Below are 15,116 nucleotides of genomic sequence, written 5' to 3'. Positions count from 1 at the left end.
TACATCACGCAGATTTCTCTTCATCACTGTCAAGTTGTCTCACTTCTCCTTTTATAGGAGCTTTTATTGAACCACACACATCTTCTGCAACCTTGTGAGGAAAGAAGTCGGCGGCACCGCCGTCTGACCCAGGCCAACAAAGCTTTCTCTCTGGGGGCTCTTCTGTGGGCTGCCGGCTTGGGGCGCTGCAGGCCTTCCAGGACCGTCCGTAGCACACAGGCCTAGACAGGCTTTGCGGAGCCTCCTGAAGGTGGTGGTTGTGGGGGTGGTAGGGGTGGCGGCTTTGGGCTGACGCACCTGCTCCACATGCTCCAGCCTCATGGCCTCCAGCTTCTGCCTCTGCTCCTCCTTGGCCTGCTCCACCCGCCGGCTGTGGTCGCGCTGAAGCTCCTCGCGGATCTCCTGCAGCACATCCGTCAGCTACACACACACACACACACACACACACACACACACACACACACACACACACACACACACACACACACACACATACACATAAGAACACACACACACACACACACACACACACACACACACACACACACACACACACACACACACACATGCACACACATGCACACACACAAGCTTAGACATATCCACACACAAACAGAGTGACACATCCCTTATGTACTGACCAGAGGGAAGATACAGTTAGGAAAAATCTTAATGGAATATCTCTAAGACAAATATAAAAGACTGCAAAAAATCCACTCTAACAGCAAAAGACAAGTCTTGCGGTCTAACCTCTGTGCGATAGTCCGCCAGCTGTTGCTTCGAGCTGCTTGATACATCGCTCATCATGTCATTGGTCCTAGCCTGCAAAACACACTCAAGTCAGCCATCCAGCAAGCATTGCACCACATGGTCCCAACCTTCCATCTGCACCAGTATCGATACTTGCCCCTAAACCAGTGTTTCTCAACCGGGGGCTCTACAGCCACCCAGGGGGCGTTAGAGAGCCATTAGTGGGTGGGCGTCGAGAAGAAGGTAGCTGAAAGGGTCAGTGCCCAGTTGCAAGTAGAGGGGCATTAGTCTATTTCATTATGTCATACGATAGGGGTGCTGGCAGGCTTAGGATGAGGTCAATGGGGCAACCGCTGCCCAAGACAATGAATGGTATTATTACGTACACAAGGACATGGTACATGTACATATTATTATACAAATATGTGGCACGCAGCGTGACCCCTGACCTCCAGCTTGATGGAGCCGAGAGCCTCCTCCTGCCTCTTGTGCAGCTGCCTCTTCTCCTGCAGGAGGTTCAGCTCAGCCTCCTCCTGCAGCCTGCTCAGCTCCCTCCTCTGCTGCTCCTCCAGTCGGCCCTGCTCCGCACGACGCTCCTCCTCCAGGCGCCTCTGAAGCTCACGCAGGCAGCTCGCATTCTCCTCCCTGGCCAAATAGGTATAGGTGAGACACATTACATTACAATACATTAGGCCACACCAATTTAATTTGTTGGTTCTCGGATTTTTTCAGGAAAAAGTTGAAGCGAGAGGGCGAAAAAAAAAAAAAAAAAAAAATTAGTCGTGTGGTTATACCACCTGTATATCAGCCTCACATGGACCTCCAAAGGAAGGTGCAAGACAGGCAAACACCTGGACATGGAGAAGGACAGTGTAGAAGGGAATTAAGGCAGCCAAATAGACCAGGCACAAAATTAGCTCACAGGGCAATTATTATATTAATCTGGTTTGAATAAACTGAGATGATTCAACAGTTGAATAGTTGTTGTTTTTCTTTTTTAAAACTGCTATCCCACTCCACTAATTCCACTAAGAGCAATACTGTATTTCACCGCTGCTACTGCTAACCCACAGGGGCTTCAACTTGCCATTGCATGTTTGTCTGTAAATGTTTGAATGTAACACGTTTCCTGATTCGCTAGTCGTAATCGGCATGTTGAAAGGAGTGGTTTTATTGGTTCTCTACGTCACATGACCTCCAACTACTAAAGAGACACCTCCCCGTTCATGAAAACATGCAGTCTTCGTTTTTTTTAGCGATTTCATTTTTTGGGGTATTGAAACTGATTTTTTTTTTTTTCCATTTTGATACAAAATACAAGAGGCGAATCCGAGAACCAACAAATTAAATTGGTGTGGCCTTACCACTCTTACAAAGGAAAGAGCGAGAGCGAGAGCGAGAGAGAGAGAGAGAGAGAGAGCGAGAGCGAGAGCGAGAGAGAGAGAGAGAGAGAGAGGTGTGTACTGACGAGATGAGTCTCTGCTGGAGTTCCCTCTCCCTCTGGTTGTTGTCCCGGAGCTCCTGGAGCCTCTGGGTCATGTCAGCCCTCAGCCGAGACTCCTCCTCCCTCACACGAGACTCCTCCTCCCTCCTGCTCACGTCCAGCTGCTGACGAAGCATTCTGCACCAAATACCACAAACGGCTCAGCATTACCATACTTGATATATGAGCTTTAAGTATCCAGTAAGTAAAAAGTGTAATACAGTTGCAGGCAGTATAATGATTGCAATGATTTAATTAAACAAATTATTTAATTAAAAAAAATGATTATGAATGATACCTATTTTTATTTCAAGTCAAAAAGGTACCAGCAACTTAAAGTTCCCTATTTTACTAGGGCTGGGTTGGTGGCTAGTAGCTACTAACTTAAAAAAAATACCATACAATCTGGTAGATCGTCACATTATAATACAGTATTATGTGTACAGTAACATTTCTGTGTGGCCCATGTGGTCCAGTGTGGCAGAAAAGAGGGAGGAGCACAAAAAAATGCAACAACTAATGCTAATCAATGAACCATATCAAAGGCTTCCACCCCACACACCTAATTTTGGCGTCACTCTCCTCTCTCAGCCGACGCATCTCCTCTTCGTCATCGAATCTCTTCGTCTCCGCCTTGAGAAGAAACGTCGGACTGTGCTTCTCAGGTAAGCCCCAGGGCCTTCTACTGGTGATGTCCTCCACATCTTCTATCCTCTCAACCCTCTTCACGAATTGTTCTTGTGGACTCCTTCTGCTCTTCTCCTCTGGGTCGCTTTTCAACAACTCGTCTGCCGTTTTGAAATCACGCTTTTCTTTCATAAAATCAGAACCCCATTTCAAGGCACCACCTTCTGTCTTTTTAAACCTCTCTTCCATCACTCTAGGTCTGTCAACCTCTACCTTCTCCATCCCCTTTTTACCCATGCTTATTTCTCCCTCCGAAGCATTCCGTTCCGATTCTTCCCCGTCATCCTCCACCACCTCCTCCTCCTCCTCCTCAAACACCTCTTCATCCAATTCTTCCTCCAACTCCTCCTCTTCATCCTCCTCCTCCTTCTCGTCTTGTGCTTTGGCTTTGGTGTTGTGACTGTCCACCTCTGATATTTCTGTCCTCTTCCCCTTCGCACTGAGACTCTCCTCCTCTCCCCTGCTGCTGATCTGTATATCGGAGGTCTTCCTTTTACTCCTGTCTTCCTCCCTGGACGAGGCGCTGGAGGTCCGCATGAGGGGGCTTCTCCTGGTCGGCTCTGGAGAAGAGCCCGGTTTCCTCAACTCTGAGCCCAAGCTTGAGACCTCTCTCAGTCTTGAGCCCTCTCTTAGTTCCAGCCCCAATCTAGAGCCCTCTGCTAGACCCGATCCTAGTCGAGAGCCCTCCCCTAAGCCTGATCCAAGAACATCTTTCAGTCCCAATCCTAATCTAGAACCTTCCCTTCGACCCAATCCAATGCCAGAGACAGGGCTCTTTCTCAGGTCCGAGCCTAGGCCCGAGCCTCCTCTGAGGGGACTGAGTCTGATGTGGGCGGAGGAGGAGAGGGAGGTGTCCGGGGAGCTGGCACACAGCTGCAGCCTCTGGTTGGCCAGAAACCCGTCTCCATCCAGGCCAAGCAGGTAGCTGCACACAACAACACATACTATCAAACACAACATCAGTACAACATTGTCTCAAGAAACATTCGTATAATGAAATGCTGTATTAAATATCAAGAGAAACTCTTTAACATGCGAGAATATGACTTACAAAGTATATTGTTCCTAAAAGGAAGTTAAAATACAATCTGCCATCTGGTTTGACACTCCAGAGTCAGACCATCACCACGGCCAACCAGAATGTCGGTATGTTACTAACCTGTCTTTGAGGTTTCCCTTTTCTTTTTGTGTTCTTCCTTTTTCCTTGTTCCCTTTGATTTCCTCACTGTCCTCTCCATCAAGCGACTTCTTCCTCTGGAATAGTTAATTTGTTTAATTGATTAAGTAATTGATGTGAGTTGATGTGAATTGACATGACTTGACGATCTGTGCCTAATAACTGATGTCTTTCATTGTTTTCACCAAAGAGCAAGTACACTCAAACAAATAGCCTTTCCTATTCCATTTTCCCCTACTTTTAACCTCAGTGGATATTGGTTCACCATACATACCTTAACATCTCCTGTGGCTGATACCACTTTGACTTTTTGGTCACTGGTTGTATCCTGTTAAAAGAACACTTGTTAGTGAACAGACTTTCTATTTCCCAAACCCACCACACACCACTAAACATGCAGAGGACAGACTCTACAGTAAGCAGCTTGTCAACACACAAAACACAAAGCAGCTTAGCAACACACAAACACAGACAAAACACAAAAAGTCAGCCCTGCAGAAAGCGTGCAAGACTGATGAAAGCTGGGGTTGCAAAAAGGCACACCATGTGGACCTGAACATCTCCATCCAATCAAATCCCATTGGGTGGCTAAGCTTCACTGCACTGTACCCTTTAAACTTTCCACTTAGTAAGTGCATGATTGTCTTCTTTTTCTACAGTTCATTATTACCTTCTAGTTTGAAATACCCTTTTCCTGCAGTGATGGATCGGAGAGTTCAAGTACAAACCTTTAAAAAGAGCTCTACAACAACCAAGAGGGCTTTGCGAAACCAAAACACAAGCAGCACTATCTGATTGCCTACTGGGTGTGCCTGTGCCACCCTACTTTTGAGCTTAAGAGAGGTAGGCCCCGAAGTGCAAGCCAGGAGAAGCATGCATGGGAAATGGGGAAAGCACAGGGGGACAATAGCCAATCAACCAATCAATCACAACACAGACCCCTACCTCACTGGGTAAAATGGTTCGCTGGACCGTAAGCAATTTCGCCATGCGTTCCATCCTTGGAAGCGACATGAACGGGATTTCTTTCTGAATTCCACCACCACCACCACCTCCTCCTCCCATCACAGCTCTTGCCTTCTCTTCTCCTTTACTGATGACCTCAACCGACTCTTCTTCTTGGCCCACCGACATAGCTTCGCTTCTCTCTGAATCCTCATCGCCCGATGTGCATGCAGGGCTTTTGGAGGCCTTCTCTGTCTCAACCTGATCTATCAATCCTACATTTATGTGTCCCTCACTCTCCTCCCCATCTCCCCCTCCTGTTCTCTGAGTGGGTTTCTCACTGCCTTCTTTTTCACTATGGTCACCATCATCATCACCGTCATCTGCTAGATCCTGGCTTCTATTGCACAGTTCCACAATGTCCTCATCACTATCTGCCTCTTTTGGTCCTGGTTCAACCAACTCCTCCTCCTCAATCAAAATACCCTGCTCTTCCTCATCCTTAACCAATTCATCTTCACGGCTTTGTCCACCCATCTCATCAGCACTGTTGTTTTCTTTGTCTTCCTCTCCCGTATCGCCCTGTTTAATTTCCACCACAGCCTCACTCTCTTCCTCTTGCTCAACCACCTCAGCCTCTTCTGAGCCTTGAACAACTCTGTCCACAACAGCCACTTGCTTTGTCTCACTGAGTTCCTTCTGACTAGAGCTCATTTCCTCTCCTTCAACAGCTCTTTGAGCTTCTCTGTCCTCACTTTCCTCTTTAGCTTCCTCCTCATCAAGTTCTAGCGGCATCTCCAGAACTTCTTCGTCATGATCTTCGTCATAATCATCATACTCATCTAGGCCATCTTGACTTCCTAGCACCTTTTCATTTTCACCCTTGGAAAATTTCTCAACAGCCTCCTCACTTTCATCACCTTTGTCTGAACCGTTCTCTGACACACACATTTCTAGAAGATCACTTTCCTCACCACTTTTTCCTCCTCTCGAACGGTTCTTCTCGCTCATGACACACCTCTCCAAAATCTCACTGCCATCCTCCTCCTCCACGTTCATACTGCCCAAGTCTGCTTTAACTTCCATCTCTGACAAATCATCATCATCGTCATCTACTTCTTGTAACCCAGTTCTCTGATTTCCTGCAGTTTCCAACAGCACTTCAGGACTGTCCTTTATGCTTTCTTGACCTTGTGAATGACCTTCTGAAATATGATGCTCTGTGTCCCCTATGTCTTTCTGTGATGCACTATTGTTCGATATCTCGTTTCCTTCACCTTCCTCCCTGCCATCTTCTGCTGCTAGGTCACTTGTGCTACGTTCAACATCTTCATCCTTGCCTGCATCCTCTACCTCATTTCCTCCCTCAAATACCTCCACAACTTCATCACTCTGCCCGCTGCTCTTTCCATCAATTTGGTCTGTGTCACTCGACTTTGGTTTTCTCTCTTGTCTCTCAGCTGAAACGGCAACTTTCTCCCCATTGCTTGTCATGCACCTCTCGATCACATCACTGTCTAACTCCCCTTTTTCTCTACTGCTCTCCCCTTCAATAGTTAAAAAGCATCTTTCCAGGCCTTTACTACTCTCCTGTTTGCCCGTCGAGTATATGGCAACTACCCCGTCACTCTCTTCCTCTGACGCTTTGAGTTCTTCCACACATTCGTCGTTGGCTTTCTTCTCCTCCATAACCTTGACATCCATACCCTCCTTTTCCTCTTCCTCTTCCCTTTCATCGCAGCTCTGCCCCTGATCCTGGTCTTGATCCATGCCAGCTCCCTGCTCATCTGCTGCCTCCTCACACCTTTCCTCCTCCTCAAGCCTCATAAGCTCCTCATAAGCCTCTTCCTCGTCTGGGATCTCCTCCTCCACCTCCTCCGCCTGCTCTCCCTCCTCCCCCTCCTCATAATGATCCTCAACCCTCCTCTCGTCTTTCTGACCGCCTGTATTAGCACTTGCACCTTGACCCCTGCTCCCACACAGTGGAGGTGTGATAGGACGCTGGCCACTTGTGAGGTCCTTCGTTCGGCCAATAGCAGAAAGGGGGAGGGGGGAGGGGAGAAGGGGGGTGGGACGGGACGAACCAAGACAGGAAAGGAAGGATGTGTAAGCGTGCAAAACCATGAACAAAAACTTTGTAACATTTAGAGGCATAGGAGAGGACAGAAACAAAGACAAAGGTGGTGGTTAAGAAACTGACGTAGGATCATGTTGAGAATAGTTAATGAAACATTCCGAAAGTTCGCTTATAGCACTTCTTATAGTCCAGCCGACAAAGCCATCATAAAAATGATTTAACTATTTTAATAACAATATATCAGAAATGTTTCCTTTTCCATTTGGACAGCTTCATGACATTAGGGCACAATTAAATAGTGAAAACTACACCATCATATCTGTCCCATTCCCTTTAGTAGACAAGTCATAGAACTATGTTGAGTTTCAGATTGACCTATCGCACTACTAACTCGGCATTTCACCAACTCTTTTACTATCAGCTTGCTTTCAAACAGAAACGGGTGTCATAGCAACCTGCAGTGTTCAGTGTTGCAGTGCAGCGCAGAGCTGCATAGTTACATAGCACCAAGAGAACCACGCAGCTGTGCAGAACTGGACGACATGATATACCTTCTCATCTCTTTAAAAAGACACCTTGATGCGAGAATTTGGAAAGGGGAACATGATGAAACTATATTAAACAGACTACAGAAAGTAATGCAAGAAATAGTTTGTGATATGGTGAAAGACAGAGAGGACAGTATGTGGACATCAGGTTAAAGAGGAAAAGGTACACATGTTAGGTTTCCATCTACAGCCAGACAATACCATGCAAGTTACAAACACATACAAATACAGTGTGAGGTATGTTAAGTCACAGCAAACTTTTCTTCCATGATTTTTAAAAAAAACACAAGAAATTGTAACTTTAAATGCATTTCTGTGTGGGTGTGTGTGCTAAAGTGTGCCCCAATGGGCTGTGCAGCAGATACGAGATGAGAATACAATGACAACCCAAACCAAAGAAGCAGCAGGTAGGTACCTGAGAGCCAGGGTCTGGGCTGTGGTCTCGGCCTATGTCCCGCAACTCTGGTTCAGTCAATTCCTCAGGGGGGGCACTTATGCTTGCCTCGCTGTCCTAAACCACAAAAAATATGGAAGTGGTTCAGTAAAGACAGAAGAGGCACAGTAATATAAGGGGAACATAGCAACACAGTGAGCATGTTTATATGCACATCAATAAACCGTTAATAATCAGGGTTTCGGGATAACCGGTTCATTCAAGTGCTCATATGAACTGAATGAACAGTTTATAATCATCAGTTTATTGAAGCAATTGGTTTATGTGAAATCTGATTCGCACAGGTAGGATTTTGGCTAATAAACTGATTTCTCAAGACATTTAAACACCTTAAACAGGTTATTGATATTCTAGAATAATAATTAGCCAATCACAAGCTTTGAATTCCAGTTTAGTGTCGCTAAACACTATAACTTGAGTTGACATGTTGAGAACACATGCAACAGACATACTCATTAACATGCATGTAAACGACAATTAACATTTATTCCAACAACCTGATTATTGTGATCATGCAAACATTGTCATCACATTATTATCACATTTTCATTCATTACACTTTTGTTATAATTGTGTCGGTGAGAGCATATCAAAATTGTTTAGGAATGGTCTTTTGAGGTAATTGAACCATGGTATCCTCTACCCATAGCACTAAATGTTTGAGTGTTAACCAGTTCTTGTCATATTCTTTTGTGAAGTGAATAAACAAAGACAATGACCTCATACTGGAAGCTTTTCCCCAGGTCATCCAGGTCAAGGTGGAGGTTGAGCATCATCTGGCCTCGTCCACTGGGGCTCTGGCAGAACGTTCCCAAAAAAATCAGAGAATGCGCACACATCAGTGACACAGGTGCTGGACAAAACATGATAACTTAAAGGACACTGCTCTATGCTCCCACTTATTTAATAGAGGTGTCATTAAATACTGTATATGGGAGCATGGAACAGTGTTGCGGACAATCATTATTTCCTTCCTAGCTTTAATCTGTCTTTACAAACTCCAACCCTTCAGCTAAGTTTACTCATAATGAAAGTTCCCATTAGTCTGTTCAGAATGAACTGTCACTTGAGAATTGGCAGCTAGGCCCAGATCTACTTAGCTATAAATGGGACAGGTCCATGAACCCAAATGTGCTTCATGAGGAAAAACTATTAAGCACTTGGTTGTGCTGAAATTCTTGTCTGTCTGCACTCCGCATGTTGTAAAAAAAAACCCTAAAAACTAAAAACTACATATACAGTAAGAAACAAATTTGACAATCTGTGTATCTGGGCTGTGTTTCTCAAAAACAAACAAAAACAAAGTAGTACTTAAGCCTAAGTAATACTTCAGTATGAGGTGCCCCTTTGGAAATATATCAGAAAAAGGTCTGACATCATCACTTAAAGTCTATAAATACATGATTTTACCTCTCACACTTGCACTTTGCCCAAGCATTTTATTTGCATGTGCAAGAAAAAATACCGTATGTAGGCCTATTAAAATTATTGCATGTATAAACTTTTAGTGATGTGGTATATATTGCCGAGGGGGCACGTCATACTTGCACTAATTAGGCGTAGCCTCTTACTGCAGATGGGGTTGCCGGCGGGCCTATTCACTATTTTCTGAAAATACTCAACTACATCATAGCATGGCTATGACATTACTGAGAGTCTCCAGCAACAGATTAAGACATAGCCATTACAATTTTGGTGACAGTAAGATTATAACATAGGCTCTGCGCTAGGGGGTGCACTACTTAAGAGTTTTTGGGAAATGCAGCCCTGGTTGTGTGTTCTGTTTGGTTCATAGTGCCTTTTTCTATTAACATTTTAATACCAATGTAATCCTAAGATTGAAGTGTGGTGCCACCAAGGACAACGTCAGGCAAATACGAACGGGAGTTTACTGATTCTGAGAACAAGAGCGTACAGCATTCCTTTTACTTAAATCAAAGACTCTCTGAATCTCGGCCACTTCAGCGCGTGTGTATTAGTAATACCTCTTGGTCTGACAGTTTGTCTTCCTCTTCCTCAAGGTCAGGGCTGATGCGGGTCGGCTTCTCCTGTAGCCTCCCTTCCAGCAGACTGGAGCCCAGGCTGGACACGGGCCCCTGGAGAGCATGCATCAGCACTAGTTTTAAAAAGAACTTCAAAGTAGGGGTGGGCGATATGGCCAAAAATGTATACCTCGGTATAATTTTAGTCACGGTATATATCACGGTATATATCACGGTATTGTACATTTGTTTAAAATTGAAGCGTTGCAAAATGACAAAAAAAACACATTTTTTTAAACTTTGCATTTGATTTTTGGAAATGACACAATGCTCTTTCATATATGTTTGAATTCTTGCCATTACATTTTTTAAAAACAAGCAAAAACTATGCATTTTGCAATGCAATGCAATGCTACCCAATAGAACACTGTCAATTTCACCAAGCGTCGAAGGGGTTAAACTACGGTAGAGAGGGGGAAAAGGGAGGGTTGTCAAACTGAACACATTGAGAGTAAATAGAACTGAACATGGATTGTATCAACTACATCTTTCATTGCACCTTTTTTCTATTTCTGGAGTCGTTTATGGTCATTTTGAAATGTGTGCTTGCATCTGTGATTATGCCAAGCATAATGGTTTAAGCTGTCATTGTTAAAGTTAAGAAAAACGAACTTTCACATGAGGCAGTTAGCAATGCATTGCAGAACTAATGCATTTGAATGGCAATGGCAGCTTTCACTGCACCAGCGGTTAGCGTGCTAACGTTAGCGAAATCGCTAATGCCACATTTTAAACAGTGAACAGTCATTTTAGTTACTAACACCCAGTCAGATATCATGAATGATATTATCTCAACTGGAAACAGTAACATACAGCTGTTACGGCTGGCGCAATGTGTTAAATGTATGGCAACCAATGTTAGCACATTAAGCACATTTATTTTGTCAGACACCAGCATGAATGACTTGGGCTGTTAGCTAGTTAGCTTGCATTTCGTGCCCAGTAAATTGTGGAGTCCAGAATCGAAATGTGTTGCCATCACATACCATTTCAAACAATAGTTCACTACACTAACCATACATTTTACACTTGAAGCTTATTCAAAGGAAATGATTGTGCTGTTTCTCTACAACCACATTGCTACAACTTGGAGCAGTCAGTCGGGTGGATGTTCAAAACGTTGTCTATACTGCCATCTGCAGGATGCAATGCGCTATATCACGGTAGAACGGTATGGCCAAAATCCATACCTTGATGGAAAAAATACCTTTTACGATAGTATACCGTCCATACCGCCCACCCCTACTTCAAAGAAGAAGTTTCCAAATAAATCTATCTCTAAAAAAGTGTTATCATTACATAGAGTTGATGATATTGTGCTTCGACTCTCCAAAAATAGTCACGTGTCCCAAGTGCAAGTTCTCTGAATACAGAATCAACGTTCCATTGCTGCCCTAAATCACCCATTGATCAGTTTACTGTCACTCATGTAAACCAGTCGTTTCATGGTCACTATACATGCAATCATACATGCAATCAATCATCAACACAAACATATCTTTACCCCAAGAGAGGTCCTGAGGGAGTCTCTGCCCTCTGAGCCCAGAAGTGATCCACGTAGAGGGGGGATGGCTGTCTCTGAGCTGAGGCCAAGGCCACGTAGAGGGGCAAGGGAACTCAACGGGCCCCCCAAGGACCCCAAGCCAGAGCTGAGGGGCTGGAAGAGGATGAGGAACTATTAGTATTATTATTATGCTCTTTGTATCACTACAGTGTGTATTACATTACATTACACTGACTGAACTGACGCTTTTATCCAAAGCGACTTACAGTTATTTTGATACAGGGTTGGTTACAGTTGCTGAGGCAAAGTGGGATTATGTGCCTTGCTCAAGGACGCTTCAGCCATGGCTGAAGGTGTAGGGAGAGGTAAGGGTGGGATTCGAACCTGCAACCCTGTGATCTACAGACCACCTCCCCAACCATTAGGCCACTGCTGCCCACGGCTATGTAGAACGTAGTCTGTTCATGATTACACAATCATTAACTAGCTGGACTGATAATATTCAATCGTAATTGCTGGCTTGTAACTCGAAAGAAGCATCACTGACAGAATGGCTGTCTGTCAAGTCAATTCTGGCTGTAATTTACTGTGATGTCTCGCAGTTACTGAAATTTCAATTGCACCAATGGGACACACGATGACACTGACCATGACCATGCCGCCTAAGGGTGAAGGCTTGGCTCCCTCCTTCTTCTTCCCTTTCTTCTCCTTCTTGTCCTTCTTTTTCTTCTCCTTCTTCCCGGCGAGCGTGCTGGTCTTGGAGGTGTGGGGCTGGGCGCGCTCCCTCTCCTGCTGCACCAGCTGCCTGTACTGCTCATCGCACGGGTGGTCCCAGGTGGACTGGCCCGAGGAGAAGTTGAAGTAATAGATGTCGCCCGTCACGTCCTGGCTGTAAAAAAAGGAACAGCACAAATTGTATCATGGCTCACCAACCGTGGCTCTAAGAGTTAAAGAGCTTAACTGTCGACCCGGGTTCCATTCCGGTTTGGGTCATTTGCCAATCCTTCCCCATTTCTCTCTCTACCCACTCGTTCCCTGTCTGTCTCGCACCATACAATCACAAAAATAACAAAGGCAAAAAATTGTATCATAATGCATAAAGGGTGCGTTCATAAACTGCCACTCCAAACGCTCTGAGCATACACAGTGATCAAAGCTCTGATTTTGAAACTGTTCCTAAATTCCTCTCTCGTTCACTTATGGATTGCTGTTTTTTTTTCTCACACCATTACATAGTGTCACGTTGAGTTAACAAAGTAAACCCTTAGACCCTTAAACCATTCAAGAAAACAGAGTAGCAAAATGCAATGCAATGCAAATGCAAAGGAGAACATGATGCTTAGGTGCCATGGTCAGCTGTCCTGACAGTACAACTTTGACTCAGTCAACTTTGCATTACCATCAAAAATGACTCCTGAATGCCTGTGAAGTTTCACTTAGTATAAACACATTTTAACTAAGAATCTTAATTTAAAACTTGTTATGTCCCTTCATACTTCATGCAATTTCTTCCCCAGGAGAAATACTATTTTTTTCTTACAAGAAATAAAATACTTTTTTTTCTTACCATGGCTTCCATTCGGCGGGCAGGGGGGCGACAATGCCCTCCCTGGCCAACCAGAGCAACTCAGGCTCCTTGTCTGGGTCGATGCCAATCTCTCTAGCATACTCCTGAATCTCTGTCAGCAAGGAAAATAACAGAGAAGATAAACAGATGGCACTTTGCACAGAGCCTATGTCACCAAAACAGACAGTCTTAATCTGTCACTAATGACTCTCTGCAATATCATGGCATAGCAATGTTGCTATGATGTAGTTGAGTCTGTACAGCGGGCCCATTTGTACAAAAAGGCTACAAATCAGATCCTGATTTCAAAACAATCTCTGCTGCTGCTTGGAGCACTACGCACGCAGTATGATGCCCAGTGTTTAAATTTGGCAATAGCTCTCTAGAGCCCAGCTCCCCATCCTTATCTCTCCAACACAGCCAGGAGAGCTGACCTCCATCCAACTAAAAGTAGTCATAGTAATGCAAGAGTGGGTTATTGATGAGAAAGGAAGGGCTCATCTCCACATTAAAAAAGCAAACTTAGAATTCTACTAATTCTACTTAGAATGACTACGGTTAACTACCTTGTTCTGAAGGGATGTAGTTCTCATCATATTCTTCCTCAAGGATCAGCTGGTCTCCAATCTTCAGAGCAGCTGCAGACATCGTGTCTGCAAAATGATGACAATTCTCAGCTACATCAAACAACTGCCGTTCAGAATGTAGGCTAGAATTCAGCTGGTTTCAATTCGTTCAAACATGAGTATTGTTACAAACGCCAAATGGATAGGGACGATGCAGCCAAAGGAGGTGAGAAAATCTGTTTGTGAAATTGACAGGTGAGGAGAGCACATCACCAAAATGCAAATCAAGCCAAAGGTGTTGTTGCTCGCTGGTACAGACAACCACAACCATTCAGGGACGTCACGTCTTTCAGACCAAATGTTTTTCATTTCCATGCAAAAAAAAGGCTTGGTGGTGTATTTATAGCGGATCCGGAGGCCACAAAGGTTCACCTCAAACTGGCTTTATACACCAGACTAGTAATACCTAGAGTCACAAGTCGCAACAACGCTGAAAGAAAAGAAGCATCTGCCGGTGGTGTCGTGCTCTGAAAACGACATAGTGTAACAGTATAGACCCGTGGCATAAAATGATAGCTGAAAACTAAGAGCCAATTGAATGGGAAACTTGCGATGTACCATGCATTTGTGCACGTACACGGTGATGACTAACCTTTTGTAAACAATGGCCCTCTTTTCGATAGATTGTTGGAACATTTGAAGGAACTTACTACTCAGCTTGCTTGTGTATTACTTGTGTAATAACTCTTCCCCAGTGAAAAAGAGAACATGTACTGTCGTCTAAGGGTGTCCTAACAACTTAATTTCCTTTATTTGCAGAACATCGGTAAATAACGTAATTCAAACCCTGCAAAACGTTTTCATGATCTAAGAACATGTTACGCGTCTAGCAGCACTGTGCTAGGCTGAAGAGATAGCAACTAACGTTAGCTACAACTTCGATCTTGAAAATACGCAGTTTACGAATATGATGCTAAGAGTTCTTACCAGAACATCAGGGTCATCCACGGCCTCTCGCATTAAAGCTAGTGGGGTGACAACTGTTTACAATATTCATACGAGAGCAAAACAATAACATTAAGCCGTATAAGTTAAGAACGCTTCTTCCGGTGTTCACTCATCCCCCTGGCAACCACTTCAGAAGGCTGTGCTAGCCGTTCTACAGACAGACTTAAATTTTTTGTTCAGCCAATCCTAACACGCTTCTTTGGCACAGATCCCACCTACTCGACCTGGCAGCCAATCCAATGTAAATATGAGCACAGTGGTCCCAGAATAGTCCAAATCAGAAAACACAACGAAGGAGGGCGCACATG

The 15,116-nt window shown here is 44.4% G+C and overlaps 1 protein-coding gene across 1 annotated transcript; it reads right to left on the bottom strand.

The window, feature by feature from the left end:
• Positions 1 to 29: 29 nt before the first annotated feature.
• LOC134454092 (centrosomal protein of 164 kDa-like) lies at positions 30 to 14,945 on the bottom strand. Its single transcript, XM_063204875.1, has 15 exons — positions 14,788 to 14,945; positions 13,801 to 13,887; positions 13,235 to 13,346; positions 12,316 to 12,556; positions 11,668 to 11,820; positions 10,107 to 10,217; positions 8,841 to 8,918; positions 8,083 to 8,178; positions 4,372 to 4,425; positions 4,080 to 4,174; positions 2,796 to 3,845; positions 2,219 to 2,371; positions 1,200 to 1,395; positions 751 to 822; positions 30 to 420 (listed from the first exon to the last, which is right to left on the bottom strand). Exons 2-15 carry the CDS (start codon positions 13,880 to 13,882, stop codon positions 64 to 66), a joined length of 2,850 nt encoding a protein of 949 aa, XP_063060945.1. The 5' UTR covers positions 13,883 to 13,887; positions 14,788 to 14,945; the 3' UTR covers positions 30 to 63.
• Between the last annotated feature and the right edge of the window lie 171 nt (positions 14,946 to 15,116).

The sequence above is a fragment of the Engraulis encrasicolus genome, chromosome 8 (genome assembly GCF_034702125.1).
Source record: "Engraulis encrasicolus isolate BLACKSEA-1 chromosome 8, IST_EnEncr_1.0, whole genome shotgun sequence".
NCBI classification, from domain to species: Eukaryota; Metazoa; Chordata; class Actinopteri; order Clupeiformes; family Engraulidae; genus Engraulis; species Engraulis encrasicolus.
Note: the sequence above shows the minus strand (reverse complement) of the source record. Positions and strands in the feature narration are given on the sequence as shown.